We start from the raw sequence: 17,810 nt of genomic DNA, 5'->3' as shown, positions 1-17,810 counted from the left end.
TCATACAGACATTGATTTGGAGCCACCCCACCTCACTGAGATAGTGCCAAACTTGTCCTTCACCCAACTTTGAGTGTGACTTTCCGTGACCCCATTTGAGGTTTTCTTGGTAGAAATATTATAATGGTTTGCCAGTCTTTTCTTCAGCTCATTTTTTTACAGATGAAGAAACTGAGGCAAACAGTTGTATAACTTGAGCAGGGTCACACATACAGTAAATGTCTGAAGCCAGATTTGAACTTAGGAAGATGAGTCCTGACTTCTGGCTGGGTACTGAACTACTTTGTACGCCTCATTTCACTTCCAACTACACGATTTGATCTTTCTCAATCCCCCTCATGCCTCCACCCGTTTTTCCCTCACTCTGACCCATCCCCTGTCCCCACCCTGCGGTTCTTTCCCAGAATGCCCCATCCTCCTCACCAAGGTCTCTCTCAGCCTTCCCCCGTTTTCCACCTCCCATCCGCAGGAGAAGGGAGCCAAGGGGCGGGGGCGGGAAAGGGGGAGGGCGCTCCTCTGGCTCCAGGCTCTCCCCCACCCTCCCGGAGCCCCGGCTCGCTCGCGGTGCAGTCTGGGCGAACATGGCCGCTTCCTGTCTGCGGCGAGGCTGGAAGGCTCGGGACTGACCGCGGCTCCTCCCGCCAGCTGCCGTTGCCGCCCAGCCTCGCACTCAGCTCGGCAGCGCCATGGAGAAGAGCTCCAGCTGCGAGAGCCTGGGCTCCCAGCCCGCGGCCGCGCGGCCGCCCAGCGTGGACTCGCTGTCCAGGTAAGTGGGCGAGCCGGCGCTGGGAGAAGGGAGGCGGGGGCCGCTCAGCCCCTCGGAGCGCCGAGCCCTGGTCCTGCCCCGCCGCCTCCCGCTTCTGCGCCCCGGGCCCGGCTCCAGCCATCCGGGTGTCCAGGGCGCTGCCCGCCTCCCATTTCCCGGAGGTATTTCATCCTCTCCTATTCCCTGAAAGGGACCCTCACATGCCAGCCTGGGCATCTTGCACATTAAACAAACCATTCTGTTCCTTCTTACCTGTCCCTTTCCTCCTTCCTTCATTCCTTCTTCCCTCTCCCTTTTCTCCTTCATTCTCTTTCCCCCATTCCTTTCCTCCTTCCTTCATAACTCCTTCCCCATCCGCTTTCTTCATTTTTTCTTCCTTATCCCTTTCCTTTTTCCTCCATTCCTTTCCCATCCCTTTCCTCTTTCCTTCATTTATTTTTCCCCATCTCTTTCCTTCTTCCTTTATTCTTCCCCATCCCTTTCCTCCTTCCTTCATTCCTTCTTTTTCCTCCTTTTCCAGCTTCATTCTTTCTTTTTTATCCTTTTCCTCCTTCCTTTATTTTTTCTTTTTCATTTGTCCCTTCCTTCTCCTCGTGCTCTTCCAAGAAACTATTTACCCTGCTTCTGTTAAGGGTTGTCATGGAAACTCCCTTCCTCTTTTTCTAACTCCCAGGCCAAAAACTTAGATTCTTGAGCATCTTTGACTCCAGAGGAAGTGAATGGAGAAGGGAAATCCCTTTATAGAATGTATCAGGTAGGAAAATGAGAGAGCACTTTTCCTTACCTTCTGTCCCCATCTTTTCAGTTTTTCTGATGGTCTGTGTAATTGATAAGATTTTTATTTGTTTATTTTGAAATTTTGGAAATGTGAGAGAAAGCCTTAGATTAATGAGTTGAAGATTTCCAGAGTTTTTTGTGAATAATAACGGATAGTGGATTATTAAAATCTTTTTGCGTCTTGAGACAGTTTTTTTTTTAATGAAAAGATAATTAAAATGATACACTAGTTATATTAATTATAAAAAGGTTTGGGAACAACCAGTTTGCAAATGGATCATAGACATTATAAATTAGGATCAGAATTTTAGAGCTCAAAATTACATTAGAGACTATTTAGTATAGCTCTCTCATTTTACTGCTGAGGAAGTGAGACCTAAGAGGCTTGCCCAGAGTTAATAAGTAGCTGAAACAGGATTTGAATTGAGGTCTTGCTGATTCGAAGTCTAGTGCTTTGTCATTCTATTTGCTGGTGAAAAATGGTGTAAAAAATGAAGTATCAGATATTAAACTGTGCATTTTGGTATTTTAGTTCTGAAATTGGTGTGGAGAGTAAGAACTTATCTTTCTTTGAATTTGATTATTTTTTTCAATATCAGCATTACGTATGTTTAAAAGATAACTTAAAATCACTAATAACTAGTAAATTTAAAAATTATTTAGAAATGACTACAGATTTAAAAGTTACAGCTATATAGACAATATACAGATTCCAACTGTATGTAGAATTACACAGATTATGATTTACTTTATATAGTACTTTATAGCATATTATCTTATTAAATCCTCACAATTTAGCCTTTGATGCTTACTATCTATTAGATCTTGGGTAAGTCACAAAGTTTTCCTGTGCCCTCAGTTTTCTGACTAGCATGGGTTATCTTTCTATTCACATCAAACACATCTGAAAGACTGGATGGCTTTTGAGTTCTTTCCAACTCTATATTTTTGGTCCTATTCCCAACTGGTAAATATGAAAACTAATATTCATTGAAATTCAGTGACTTGCCCTTGATCTTACAGCTGGTAAGTGTTGATTGCTAGATTTTAACCCTGCCTGACAAACTATGCTTTTTTTTTTTAAGCTATGCTTTTTTTGAACAACTATAGTCTTTAGTTGAACCTCATGTGTGTATATTTGTTTACTTTTTTAAAAAAATTGATGCTTACCCCGCTGGAAGCTTGAGGTGTAAAGCTGCTTCAAAAAGAAAACTCCTTGCTGTTTTTGATAGTGTTTAAATGAGTAGAATTTTTGTCTGGGTGTAATCACATAGAATCTGAAAATTTTCAGTTAAGGGACTTCAAAGGTTATTAAGTTCAACCTTTATCTAAAGCAGTCCTCTTTACAGCATACTCAACAAATGGTGATCCAGCCTTTGTCTGACATACTTCAGCAAGAAGTTCATACTACTTTCCAAGGCATCTTGTTGTACTTTTGGACTACTCTCCTAGTTAGGAAATTTGCCTTTCATGAAGCCCAAATTTCTTTTGTTGCAAAATTACTCCTTGTTCTGCCTTTGTGGGCCAAGCTGGGTAAATTTAATTTTTTATCCCTGTGAACTCTTTAGATACTTCTAGACAGCTTTCATGTCTCTCAAGTCTTTTTTTATCATGCTGAAAATTCTTTGTTCATTCATATGCCTTTATCTAAGGCCTTTCAGTGTCCATTCTCTGGACATTTTCCAACCCATCAATATTATTCCTAAAGTGTGGTGCCCAGAAATTGAAAACAACTCTGTAGATATAAACTAATCAGGGCAAGAGCACACTGAAACTATTACCTATCTAGTACTGAGCACTGTGTTTCTCTTAATGTAACTTAAGATAAGATTAGTTTTTTGACTGCTGTGTCATATTGTGCACATATTTTGACTAGCAATTGACTAAAATACTTAGATTTCTTTTCTTTTTTTTTTTTTTTTTTAAAGAATTGCTATCTAGCTATGCCTCCCCCAACCTGTATTTAGGGTTGAAAACAGACTTCCTAAGTATAAAACTTTATTTACACTTACTCCTATTTTATTTCATTTAATTTTATTTGATCAAAATTTTTATCCTGTTATGATATTTTTGGAACTTGGTTCTGTTAATAGTGTTACTCAGCCTTCCTAATATTATGCCTTCTGCAAATTTATAATTTCAATTCAATAAATACTTACTGAATACCTACTATATGAAAGGCATCTTTGGGCTCTTGGATTAGGATATAAGGACAAAAATAAAAAGAAAACTGTTTTGGCTCTCACGAAGCTTATGCTTTATGGAGTGGGGGGATGAATCAGGGATGTGGAAAGTAGGCAGGCGAAAAGACTAACAATTGGAGAGATCAGGGAAGACTTCATGAAACATGTGACAACTCAATTGAGCCTTAAATGAAGATGAAGATTCTGAGAATCAGAAATCACTCAGTCAAACAAGCATTTAATAAGTTCCTATATTCTGCCAGTCTTACCCTAATGGAATTTATAGTTTACTGGAGGACCTCTCTCTCTCTCTCTCTCTCTCTCTCTCTCTCTCTCTCTCTCTCTCTCTCTCTCTCTCTCTCTCTCTCTCTCTCCCTCTACATATATATATATATGATATTTCACCTAAGTACATACAAAGTAAATACAAGGTAGATTTTTTTTTAGGGAAAGTACCTGCAGCCAGAGTGATCAGGATGAAGTTTTCATGTCAAAGGCAGAGCTTGGGCTGAGTTTTAAAGACAACAAGGGAGTATGAGAGGTGGAAATGAGGAGGAAGGTCATTTCAGGAAGGAGTAATAGCCAGTTAAAAAAAAGGCCCAGAGGTGAGAACTGAAATGTGTAAGAATCGTAAGACTACCTCTTTGGCTGCAAGATAGGAAGAGAGCATAGTTTATGAATTGGGAATGACTATTGTGAATGTCTAAATGTAGGAGATGATTACATCTTTTTAAAGTTTTTTTTTAAGTTCAGATTATATATAATATATTAGAATTTTGAAGGGGAATAGTATGAAAAATGAGGCTGGAGGACCCAGCTCATAATCTCTTAGAAAATTTTGCCCTTCTCATGTCTAGAATCTAAAGTTTTTGATCCTCACCTTAATCTTCAATATAATTATCAATATAATTATAATCATAATTTGATAATAAGCTGGATGAAACCTAGTACTTATCTGAATTTAATTTAAGGTACCTGATATTTGAGGGAGATAATTAGGAAACCTTGTTAAATTTGTTAACTATCTATTCCTTAGGATTCTCCAAGTTTTTACCTTCTATTAAGTTAAAATATCATAAAGTAAATTATTGGACCACAGTATTTCAAACACTTGTAGAAGTGAATTTTTTGAATTACATTTTGCTATCATACCTTCTACCTTTATAAAAAATGATGAGAATTGTCTCTTTGAAAAGCTTTTGTATATTTTTTTGTAAAATGAAAACTGAAGAGATAATTTACTTTGTCACTTTTTGCCTCTTTATAAGAATCCATTTGATAAATTCCTGCTTGACTTTATTTTAAGGAAAAATATCATTGATGCAGATGAATTTGTGTCAGAAAATGAAAACTATGTAACTGCATGTTTCTATTTTCACTCCAGTGGTAGAAAATGTAAAGCCAAATTTAGTTTTCATGTATTCAACTCTGCTGTCTGAAAGCACTTCTGCTCTTCTTTAGTTGACCTGTTTTCCTTGCTAAAATGGTTTATGATCCCATTTATATTATGTGTTTATTTGTAGGTTGCCTCAGGTTCTTTGGAAGTTGTTTTTGTTTAACTCATAATCATACTGCTCTATACTGCTACCTAATTTTTTTAAGATTACACCTTTGGGATGGGGAATTTTTGTGCATATAGACCATGGATACTGAATATTTGTGAAGTATCTCCTTTGTTAAATGATTGCTATCCAAAATGCCCCAAACTGTTTCTAATGCTGCCTCCTTGTTAGGCTTAAAGACTAATAATATTGTTGTGTACTATAGCCATTCTGTGTTGTATTTTTTAATTCCTGGATCTCCACAGTTGTCATAATGCTTAAGGTTGTACTTCCATGAATCCCTCAAGTAAAGTTTCTTTTGCTTTCCCTGTTTGCTGTTTTCTTATTTCAGTTCACAGTTGCTTAGACTTATTGTTATTATTTTCTCTATATACCCCATTAGCCCATCATGTGGTGCAAAAAATTTTGTCATTTTAATCCCAAGAAACTGGATAGTTCCAGAAATCTTATTATTAGTTTTTTTTTTTTTCATTTGATATCAGTGCAGTTAATAGATAAAGTTGATAGGAGATTGCTCAATATGTTGGGTTTCACAGATATTTTAAGCACATGTATCAGAATAGCTGTTACAGGTTGTTTCAGAAACTATTAGTGATTGGGAGCTTAAAGACACATTGGTGCCATACCTATGGCTTGGAGGCAGCTAGGTAATGCAGTGGATACTGTGCCAGATCTGGAGTCAGGAAGATTCATAATCTGTCCTCAGATACTTACTAGATGTGTGACTATGGGCAAGTCACTTAACCCCATTTACCTCCTTATCTTTAAAATGAACTGAAGAAGGAACTGGTAAAGCACTCTAGTATCTTTGCCAAGAACATCCCCAATTTGAAAAGAATTGGACATGATTGAAAACTACTAAAGAACAAAACTATCACCAACTATCATTTTAGGATATTAGTCATTATGGTTTGATTTTTTAATTTCTTAATCCGTACATCATTGTAGAACATATTGCTTAAATGACAGAGTTCAGTGAAAACTTTCATCTTTTCATAACAAAATGTTAGGATTATTCCAAACAGAAAGCTCTTTGTGTTTACAACTGGTTTTTATCTCCTGTCCACTCAAATGACTATAAAAGGGTTTTTTAATTTGGATTTTGATCTAGAGAAAATAGCTCTTCTCTTCAGTTCTTCTTAATGTCCTCCTCCTTCCCTCGTCCCTTCTTCTCCCCCTTCTCCCCATGTAACCTTTCTGTGAAATGTTATATACTTAACCAGCTATTTAGTGTCCAAATAACAAATTGATTACTATTTGAGTAATTTCTGAGTATTTGAATAATTTCTCAGTAAGGACCATAAGTATATTAAATGTATGTAGCATAGTTATTAAGACCAGTAGAATGTAAGCTTCTTAAAGAGATGGTCCATGTCAGTTTGTCTGAGGACAAAATTATATCAGACAAAATTGATATCCTAGCTCCTAGCATAGCCCATTACATATTATGAATATGTGCTTAATACATGTTTGTTGAAATTAATTTAGTTTTAATCTAGATTTGGTTATCTTAATTCCATTCTGATTCATCAGCAGCCACTGTTTTTTAAATTTTTTTATTTCTTGGACAACTTTATTTGACCATCTCTTTTCTTTTCTGTTTTTTTTTCCCTAATTAAAGCTTTTTAATTTTCAAAACACATGCATAAATCATTTTCAACATTCACCCTTGCAAAACTTTATGCTTCAGATTTTTTCCTTCCTTAACCCCCTCTTCTAGATATAGCAAGTAATCCAATATATGTTAAACATGGGCAGTTCTTCTGTACATATTTCCACAAATGTCATGTTGCACAAGAAAAATCAAATCAAAAAGGAAAAAAAATGAGAAAGAAAACAAAATGCAAGCAAACAACAAAAAGAGTGAAAATACTATGTTGTTATCCACATCCGGTGCAGATAGCTTTCTTATTACTACACCATTAGAATTGGCCTGAATCATCTCATTGTTGAAGAGAGCTACGCCCATCAAAATTGATCATTGTATAATCTTGCTGTTGCTGTATATAATGATCTCCTGGTAATGCTCAGCATCAGTTCATGTCCCAGGCCTCTCTGAAATCATCTTGCTGATCACTTCTTATAGAAGAATAATATTCTATAACATTCATATACCATAACTTATTTAGCTATTCTCCAACTGATGGGCATTCACTCAATTTCCAGTTTCTTGCCACTGCAAAAAGGGCTGCCATCAACATTTTTGCACATATGGGTCTCTTTCCCTCTTTTATGACCTCTTTGGGATACAAGCCCTGTAGAAACACTGGTGGGTAAAAGGGTATGCACAGTTTGATAGCCAAATTGCTCTCTAGAATTGTTAGATCTAGTCACAGTTCCACCAACATTGTATCAGTGTCCTAGTTTTCCACATCCCCTCCAATATTCATCATTATCTTTTTCTGTCATCTTATCCAATCTGAGAAGTGTGTAGTGGTACCTCAGAGTTGTCTTAATTTGTATTTCTTTGATCAATAGTGATTTAGAGCACCTTTTTATATGACTAGAAATGGTTTCAATTTCTTCATTTAAAAATGGTCTGTTCATATCCTTTGACCATTTATCAATTGGAGAATGGCTTGAATTCTTATAAATTTGAGTCTATTCTCTATATATTTTAAAAATTTTAGAAATAAGGCCTTTATTGGAACCCTTGAATATAAAAATGTTTTTCCAGTTTATTACTTCTCTTCTAATCTTGTCTGCCTTGATTTTATTTGTACCAAACCTTTTTAACTTACTATTCAGTAATGTACTTCAGTTCTTCTTTGCCTACATATTCCTTCCTTCTCCACAGATCTGTGAGATAAACTATTCTTTGTTCTTCTAATTTGCTTATAATATCACTCTGTATGTCTAAGTCATGAACCCATTTCAACTTTATCTTGGTATAAGGTGTTGGGTTAGTGCCTAGTTTCTGCCATACTAATTTCAAATTTTCCCAGCATTTTTTTTGGGGAGGTCAAATAGTTCTCATCCCCAAAGCTGGGGTCTTTGGGTTTGTAAAACATTAGATTACTGTAGTCATTGACTACTTTGCCTGTGAACCTAACCTATTTCACTGATTGACTACTCTGTTTCTTAGCCATTACCAAATGATTTTGATGTCAAGCAACTACTGGTTCTTGAAGAAACAAGTCCTTTTAGACTGGTAATAACATACAACTTCAAGATTCAGGCAAAAACAACTCTAAAAAAACAAAATCCTCCAAACTCTCTTTATAGGCAGTCCTCTGATTCTGTGAAATACTTGTTGTAACCTTTTTAGGTTCTACTCCCCAAAATATCTTTGAACTAGCTCTCCTACTCCTATTGTGCTTTTGCTTTTGATAAATATAGGTCTTATTTCATCTCTGTCACATCTTGTCATTTATTTTCTTTTATTTGTAGTTGCCCTCCTTCCTGCCCACTTCTGCCTCTTCTGTCTTTCAAACTTCCATGTCTTAATTCTGGGGAGAGTCAGTCTAATATAGTTCCATTTCATTTTGATCAGTTTTGTAGTTTAAAAGATTTTATCCCCCAATTGAGAAATGGTCAAAAGATATGAACTATTTTCATATGAAGAAATTAAAGCTACCTGTAGTCATATTAAAAAATGCTCTAAATTACTATGGATTAGAGAAATGCAGACTAAAACAATTCTGAGGTACCATTACATACCTCCCAGATTGGCCAAGATGACAGGAAAAGATAATGATAAATGTTAGAGGGGATGTGGAAAAAATGGAACATTAATACATTGTTGGTGGAGTTGTGAACTGATCCCATCATGCTGGAGAGCAATATATGGAACTATACCCAAAGAGCTTTCAAATTGTGCATACCCTTTGATCCAGCAGGGTCCCTCTACTGTGTCTGTATCCCAAGGAAATCATAAAGGAGGGAAAAGACCCAATATGTGCAAAAATGTTTGTAGCCCCTCTTGTTGAGATGACAGAGAGTTGGAAAATGAGTAGGTGCCCATCAATTGGGGAACTGGCTGAATAAGTTGTTGTATATGAAAGTAATGGAATATTATTGTTTATAAAAAATGATAACCTGATTTTAGAAAAGTCTAGAAAGAGTTAAACAAACTGATGCTGAGCATCAGTTTCTGAAGCATACAATATTCAGCCAGATTGTGCATTGATCAACTGTGAAAGACTTGATTGTTAGTGCTTCAGTGATCCAAGTCAGTCCAAATAATCTTTAGATGGAAAACTCCATTTATATGCAGAGAAAGAAATGTGCAGACTGAATGTAAATCAACTTATGCTATGATCATTTTTTTTTCTTTTTCTTCTGTTTTTATTTTCTCTCATGGTTTTTCCCTTTTGTTCTGATTCTTCTCTTCCAATATGATTTATAAGGAAATGTGTTTTTTAAAAAATGAATGTACATATATAACCAGAAAAAATAAAATAAAAAATAGGAAAGACAGAATATCTAATGTATTTCAGAAAGATGTTATTTAAAAAAAAATATAAAAAAAAAAGATTTTCTTTTTGTGTTCTAGAGGGAAGAACCAGGATTAGCAGGTGAGAATTATAAAGAAGCAGATTATAGCTTAAAATTAATAACAACTTAATGATTAGCACTGCTCTCAGTATGGAATGGGCTACCTTGATGTAGTAGAAGAAACACTGAATTAGTTTCTCATCTGTTGAAATAGGGATAACAATACTCTTATTAACTTTGTCACAGGATTATTATTGAGAACTTAATAAATGTGTACTGAATTGAGCTTTTATGAGATTCATACTGTATTCTTTGTCACTGGAAGCAATCAAACCTGATCATCATCTGTCAAGTATGTTGTAAGAGGGGATTGCTACATGAGGTAGGAAAGTAAAATTTCCAAGATCCCTTATTACTATGAATCTTGGATTCTGTGGATCGTTACAAATTACATTTACAAGTTACACTTGCACTTAGGTCTGTCTGCTGAAAAAATGTGTATATACATGTGTTGCACACCTATAATAAAAAGCTGGGTGAAGGAAGTGACTAATGATATTTAGTTTTCTGATAGAAAGTTTTAGGTTGCTTGAAATGTTTTTGTCAGTTAACAAAATATGCTTATTTTTCTTTGAACTTACTATTTATAATTCATTGCACATTGAAGTGTTCTTCAATTTTTTTTCTTGCATATGCTCTTGGAGAGCACTGTCTGAATAAAGCAAATTTCTAACTTCTAATAATATTTAGTAGTCTGTTGAGGCAGAGATTATTCAAATATCAGAAAATATTCTTTTATCAGCTTCTCTTCTTTTACCAAAAGGATTTGTGCTTTGAGTTGAGTGTTTTTTCAGTAGTAGTAATGGATTTGTGATGTTTCATGTACACATTTTTGTCTTTTCCCCTTGTACTATTGTCAGTCAATCTGAATTAGTGGTGGAATAAGTGTTGCCTGGAAAAAAAAAGTGAAGCTGACTATTTTATGTAGGAATTCAACTAATGATGTTGGCATGATTACTACCATGTTCCACTACTGAAGTTATTTATGGACTGGGGGTTAATTTTACTTAATCAAGTATTGTTAAAAGATTTTTAAACTTTATTGAGAAAAATTTTAATAGTATAAAATTACTGTTGAACAATGAACAAAGTTATAATTAGTAAAATGGTTTACCAAAGTATATAAATTAATATGAAATTAAGATTGTGTCTCAAGATTATAGCGTCTGAAACTGGATTTGAACTCAGAGCATCCTGATTTTAGGACTGGTGTTCTATCCACTGTATTACCTAATTGGCTACTATTTTTTCAGTTTTATATGTTACTCTCCACTATGAACTTTACAATCCAGCTACACTCGTTTACTTACTGTACCTCACACATGACAATCCATTACCCAGTTTTGTGGATTTTCACTGGCTGTTCCCCACACCTGCTGGAATGGTTTCCACAGCATCCTAAAAGACTCAACTTGAATCTCACCCTCTGAAGGAAGCCTTTTCCATTTTCCTTTTTGATCTCCTCCTTTCCCAAGTCCTATTCCTCTGAGATTATCTTTCATTTACAATATATGTTTTGTATATCCATGGTTATTTGCTTGTTGCCCCCTCTATTAGAATGTGAACTCCTTGAGAATAGGGGAAATGTTTTTCTTTTCTCTTCTTTGTATCCTTATCACTTAGCACAGTTCCTGGTACATAGTAAGCACTTAGTAAGAATAAGTGCTTGTTCTGGAAATTGAAGGAATGCCTACCAGTTGGAGAATGGCTGAATAAATTGTGGTATATGAATGTTATGGAATATTATTATTCTATAAGAAATGACGAGCAAGATGAATACAGAGAGGCTTGGAGAGACATACATGAACCGATGCTAAATGAAATGAGCAGAATCAGGAGATCATTATACACTTCAACAGTACTACATGATTCTGATGGACGTGGCTCTCTTCAACAATGAAAGGATCCAAAGCAGTTCCAATTGATCTGTAATAAACAGAACCAGCTACATCCAGAGAAAGAACACTGGGAAATGAGTATGGACTACAACATAACATTTCCACTCTTTCTGTTAATGTTTCCCTGCATTTTTGTTTTTTTTCTTCTCAAGTTATTTTTACCTTCTTTCTAAATCCGATCTTTCCTGTGCAACAAGATAACTGTATAAATATGTATACATATATTGTATTTAACATATACGTTAACATATTTAACATGTATGGGATTACCTGCCATCTAGGGGAGAGGGTGAGGGGAAAAGTTGGAACAGAAAGTTTTGCAAGGGTTACGCATGCATATGTTTTGTATATAAAAAGCTGTAATAAAAAAATAAAATTAAAAAAATCAAGTAAAAAAAGAATAAGTGCTTGTTGGCTGAACTATCATAATTTGCTTTTTTTTTTCTTTTTTTTTAAGTAGATTCTTAAGATAGCATTTTCTTTTCCGAAGTTTGAAGAATAGAAACCAAGAGCTTATGTTTACAGATGTTTGCTAAGAGCTGGTATGTAATGGATAAAACCCTGATCTTGCAGTCAGGAATACCTGAGCTAAACTTCAACTTTAGACACTTGGTAATTATGTGACTCTGAACAAGTCACTTAATCTTTGTTTGCCTCACTTTCCTTGACTTGTAAAATGGGGATAATATCTGTTTTGCAGGATTGATGACAGTGGAAGGTACATATTAAAGGCTACATAAATGCTTATTTCTTTTCCATTCACCCCATCTTAAAAATAGGTCCTTGATGAATTGTGTTAAAGATTTTTTTAAAGTATTATAAAGAAATTGTTCTAAGACGAACACCTGATCCAATATAATTTGGATTTCACTCAGGGGAAGGAAATAACTTGGATACAGATGTCCAGAAAGTGTTAAGTGTATCTTGAAAAGCTGTCAAAGCAGTGCTCTCGCTTTTGAAATCATGCTGGCCACAGGTTACATGTGACTCAGAGTTTGTCCAATGGACACCTCCAGTTCTTAGTGGAGTTCTTATCCTTTTTTAAGAAAAATAGATTTAAAATTTGTGAGGAACCCTATGATCTTATTAACAAACAAACAAAAAGATGTTAAGTTTTATTTGTCAGTTGTAGAGAAGCTCTTAAAAAGGAAATGCTCAGAGATATTGAATAATTTTTTAAAAATAATGTCTGATTTTGAAAATAGAATCTGAAAGATGACCTTTTAATGAGAATAATCTGTTTCTAATCCTGTGATTATATGATACAGAGCTAATTAATATTTATCCATTTAAAGATATTTCTATATAAGATTAATATTTATTCATCTTAAAATATTTATATATAGTATGAATTTTTTTCATCACCAGATACCATTAATGAGCAAGCGCACTTATTTTTCCACAACTGAAGTACAAGGGACATATTAATAATTCAATTTGTAGTTTTCCTTTCAAAGTGTCTTAGAGTATTTGAGATATTTTTGGATAATTTTAAAAATTATTATGCTTTTTATTTTCAAAATATATGTATATTTTTCAATGTTCACCTTTGCAAAAGTTTGTGTTCCAAATTTTTTTTTTCCTTTGCTTCCTGCCAACCCTTTTTCTTTTTTTTCTCTTTTTTTAATAATTATAACTTTTTATTGACAGTACATATGCATGGGTAATTTTTTACAACATTATCCCTTGCACTTCTGTTCCAATTTTTCCCTTCCCTCCCTCCACCCCCTCCCTTAGATGGCAGGCAGTCTTATATATGTTAAATATCCAATCCTTTTTCTTAGCAAGTGATCCAATATATGTTAAATATGTTCAAATTTTCTATACATAGTTCCACAAATATTATGATGCACAATAAAAATCAGACCAAAAAGAAAAAAAATGAGAAAGAAAGAAAAAAAGTGAGCAAACAATATCAGAAAAGGTAAAAATACTATGTTGTAATCCATATTCAGTTCCCACAGTCCTCTTTCTGGATTCAAATGGCTCTCTCCATCACAAATCTATTGGAATTGACCTCAATCACCTCATTGTTGAAATGAGCCAAGCTCATCAGAATTGATCATCATATAATCTTGCTGTTGCTCTGTACAATGTTCTCTTGGTTCTACTCTCTTCATTTAGTATCAGTTCATGTAAGTCTCTCCAGGCCTCTCTGAAATCATCCTGCTATTTTTTCTTATAGAACAATAATATTCCATAACATTCACATACCATAACTTTATTCAGCCATCCTGCAACTAATGGGCACCCATTCTGTTTCCAGTTCCTTGCCACTACAAAAAGGGCTGCTACGAACATTTTTTGGTACATGATCTCTTTGGGAAGCAGGCCCAGTAGAGACACTGCTGGATCAAAGGGTTTGCACAATTTGATAGCTGTTTAGGCATACATATTGCTCTCCAGAATGGTTAGATCAGTTCACAACTTTACCAACAATGTTATCAGTGTCCCCGTTTTCCACATCCCCTCCAACATTTATCATTATCTGTTCTTGTCATCTTAACCAAGGTTTGTAGTGGTACCTCAGAATTGTTTTGCTTTGCATTTCTTTAATCACTAGTGATTTAGAGCATTTTTTCATATGACTAGAAATGGTTTCAATTTCATCTGAAAATTGTCTGTTCACATCCTTTGATATTTAGCAATTGTACAATGGCTTGTATTCTTACAAATTTAAATCAAATCTCTGTATGTTTTAGAAATAAGCCTTTATCAGAACTCTTGGATGTAAAATTCTCCCCCAGTTTTCTGCTTCCCTTCTATTCTTGTCTGCATTGGTTTTGTTTGTACAAAACTTTTTAGCTTAATATAATAAAAATTATCCATTTTGCACTTCATAATGTACTCTACTATCCTTTGTTCTTCTAATTTTCTTTTAGTATCATTCTTTATGTTTGAATCATGAACCCATTTCGACCTTATGTTGGTATAGGTTATTAGGTGTTGGTCAGTATCTGGTTTCTGCCATACTATTTTCCAGTTTTCCCTGCAATTTTTGTCAGATAGTGGTTTATCTAAAAAACACTAGATTACTACAGTCATTGACTATTGTGTCTTGTGAATCTAACCTATTCTACTAATCAACTACTATTTTTCTTAGCCAGTACCTAATAGTTTTGATGACTGCTTTTTTATATACAGTTGTATATATATATATTTATATACATACATTTATATGTATATGTGTGTGTGTGTGTGTGTGTGTGTGTGTGTGTGTGTGTGTATAGATAGATAGATAGATATAGATATAGTTTATATATAGAAGGACAGCTAGGCTCCCTTCATTTGCAGTTTTTTTTTTTTTTTTAATTCCCTTGAAATTCTTGACCTTTTGTTCTTCCAGATGAACTTTGTAATTATATTTTCTAGCTCTGTAAAGTAATTTCTTGGCAGTTTGGTTGCTTGTACTGAGTAAGTAGATTAATTTAGGTGAAATTGTCATTTTTATTAGATTAGCTCAGCTAACCCACAATCACTTGATATTCTTTCAGTTGTTTTTTAGTTGTTTTATGGCAAGTCTTTTTTAATTGTGTTCATATAGTTCATGACTTTGTCTTGGCAGGTAGACTTCCAAATATTTTATATTATTTACAGTTATTTTAAATGGGATTTCTCTTTTTATCTCTTGCTGCTGGACTTTGTTGATAACATAGAAATGCTGATGATTTTTGTGAATTTATTTTGTATCTTGTAACTTTGCTAAAGTTATTAATTGTTTCTGGTAGTTTTTAAGTTGATTCTAAGTATACCACCATGATTTTGTTTGTTCATTACCCACTTTAATTTCTTTAATTTTTTTTTCATGTCTTATTGCTAAAGCTAATTCTAACACAATATTGAATAGTAGTAGTTCTAGTTTTACCGTGTTTCATCCAGGATTTTATTGGGAATTCTTCTAATTTATCCCCATTATATAGGATGCTTGCTTATGGTTTTAAATAGATGCTATTGATCATTTTAAGGAAAACTATTTATTCCTGTGCTCTCTAGTGTTTTTTAAAAAATAGGAATGGAGGGGCAGCTAGGTGCCGTAGTGGATAGAGCATCAGCCCTGAAGTCAGGAGGACCCGAGTTCAAATCTGACCTCAAGACACTTAGGACTTCCTAGCTGTGTGACCTTGGGCAAGTCACTTAACCCCAATTGCCTCAGCAAAAAAAAAAAGAAAAAAATAAAAATAAAAGTAGGAATGGGTGTTAGATTTTGCCAAATGCTTTTTCTGCATCTATTGAGATGATCATATGATTTTTGTTATTTTGGTTATTGATTTAATCAATTATGCTAATAATTTTCCTAATATTGAATCAGCCCTGTATTCCTGGTATAAATACTATTTAGTTATGGTGTGTTATCCTGGTGATAACTTGCTGTAATCTCTATATTAATATTTTATTTAAGATTTTTTTTATCAGTATTTCATTAGGGAAATGAGTCTATAATTTTCTTTCTCTATTTTGACCCTACCTGGTTTAAGTATCAGTACCATATCTGTGTCATAAAAAGAATTTGGTAAAACTCCTCTCCATATTTTTCCAAATAGTTTGCATACTATTAGAATTAATTGTTCTAGGGGGCAGCTAGTGGCACAGTAGATAGAGCATCAGCCCTGAAGTAAGGAGGACCTGAGTTCAAATCTGGTATAGACACTTAATACTTCCTAGCTGTGTGACCCTGGGCAAGTCACTTAACCCCAAATGCCTCAGCCAAAAAAAAAAAAAAAAGAATTAATTGTTTTTTAAATGTTTGGTAGAATTCACTTGTAACTATCTGGCTTTGGGTTTTTTCTTGGGGAGTTGATAAATAGCTTGCTCAATTGCTTTTTCTAAAATGGGACTATTTAAGTAATTTATTTCCTTTTCTGTTAATCTGGGCAATCTATATTTTTGTAAGTATTCGTTTCATTTAGATTATCAGATCCTAATTATTGCTCTAATTTCCTCTTCATTTGGTGAAAAGTTCATCCTTTTCATTTTTGATACCAGCAATTTGATTTTCTTCTTTACTTTTTCTAATCAAATTAGCTAAAGGTTTATTTATTTTGTTGGTTTTTCATAAAATTAACTCTTAGTTTTGTTTATTAGTTTGTTTTCTTACTTTCAATTTTACTAGTCTCTCCTTTTATTTTCAGAATTTCAAATTTGGTATTTAATTGGCGGTTTTTAATTTGTCCTTTTTCTAGCTTTTTTAGTTGCACATCCAATTTATTGATCTCTTTCATGCAAGTAAGCATCTAACAACATAAAATTTCTCCTAAGAGCTGCTTTGGCTACATCCCATCAATTTTGGTATGTTGTGTCATTATTATTATTCTCTTTTGTAAACCCTAAACCCTTTTATTTGGAGAAATGATCACTCAGGAATTGCTTAGTTAAAATTATGCTCTTTTTAATCTATATAATGATGATAATAATAACAATAACTAACATTTATATAATGCCTATTGTATTCCAGTCACTATGCTAAACATCTTACAAATATCTCATTTTATATAGAGAGAATTGACTTAAATTTATAAGAATTCAAGCCATTCTCCAGTTGATAAATGATCAAAGGATATGAACAGACAATTTTCAGGTGGAGAAATTAATACCATATCTAGTCATATGAAAAGGTGTTCTAAATCTCTGTTGATCAGAGAAAAATGCAAATTAAGACAACCCTGAGGTACCACTATATACCTCTCAGATTGGCTAAAATGACTGCAAAAAATGATGAATGTTGGAGGGGATGGGGGAAAACTGGGACAGCAATACATTATTGGTGGGCTTGTGAAGTAATTTACCCATTCTGGAGAGCAGTTTGGAACTATGTCCAAAGGGTTATCAAACTGTACATATCCTTTGATCCAGCAGTGTTACTTCTGGGCTTATATCCTAAAGAGATCTTAAAGGAGGGAAAGGGACCCACATATGCAAAAATGTTTATGCCTGACTTTTTTGTAGTGGCAGAAAACTGGAAACTTGAGTAGATGCTCATCAGTTGGAGAATGGCTGAATAAAGTTATGGTATATGAATGTTACGCAATATTATTTTTCTATAAGAAATGATCAGGAGGATAACTTCAGAAAGGCCTGGAGAGACTTGCATGAACTCATGTTAAGTGAAGTGAGTAGAACCAGGAGCACA

At 34.4% G+C, this 17,810-nt stretch overlaps 1 protein-coding gene across 3 annotated transcripts in view; it reads left to right on the top strand.

The window, feature by feature from the left end:
* Positions 1-413: 413 nt before the first annotated feature.
* MTMR2 (myotubularin related protein 2) overlaps positions 414-17,810 on the top strand; it is a 111,892-nt gene continuing 94,495 nt past the window's right edge. Inside the window, exon 1 of one of the 3 annotated variants that reach the window (XM_051986833.1) lies at positions 414-766. Coding sequence is in view for 2 of the 3 variants with exons in the window: in XM_051986831.1 (XP_051842791.1) it covers positions 687-766 (80 nt within the window). In the remaining variant the exon portion in view is untranslated. Of the gene's footprint in view, positions 767-1,249; positions 1,521-17,810 lie in introns of those variants that run through there. The other 2 variants (XM_051986831.1, XM_051986832.1) reach the window with 2 other exon arrangements.

The sequence above is a fragment of the Antechinus flavipes genome, chromosome 3 (assembly GCF_016432865.1).
Source record: "Antechinus flavipes isolate AdamAnt ecotype Samford, QLD, Australia chromosome 3, AdamAnt_v2, whole genome shotgun sequence".
Classification (NCBI taxonomy): domain Eukaryota; kingdom Metazoa; phylum Chordata; class Mammalia; order Dasyuromorphia; family Dasyuridae; genus Antechinus; species Antechinus flavipes.
This window is presented reverse-complemented; position numbering and strand designations above follow the sequence as displayed.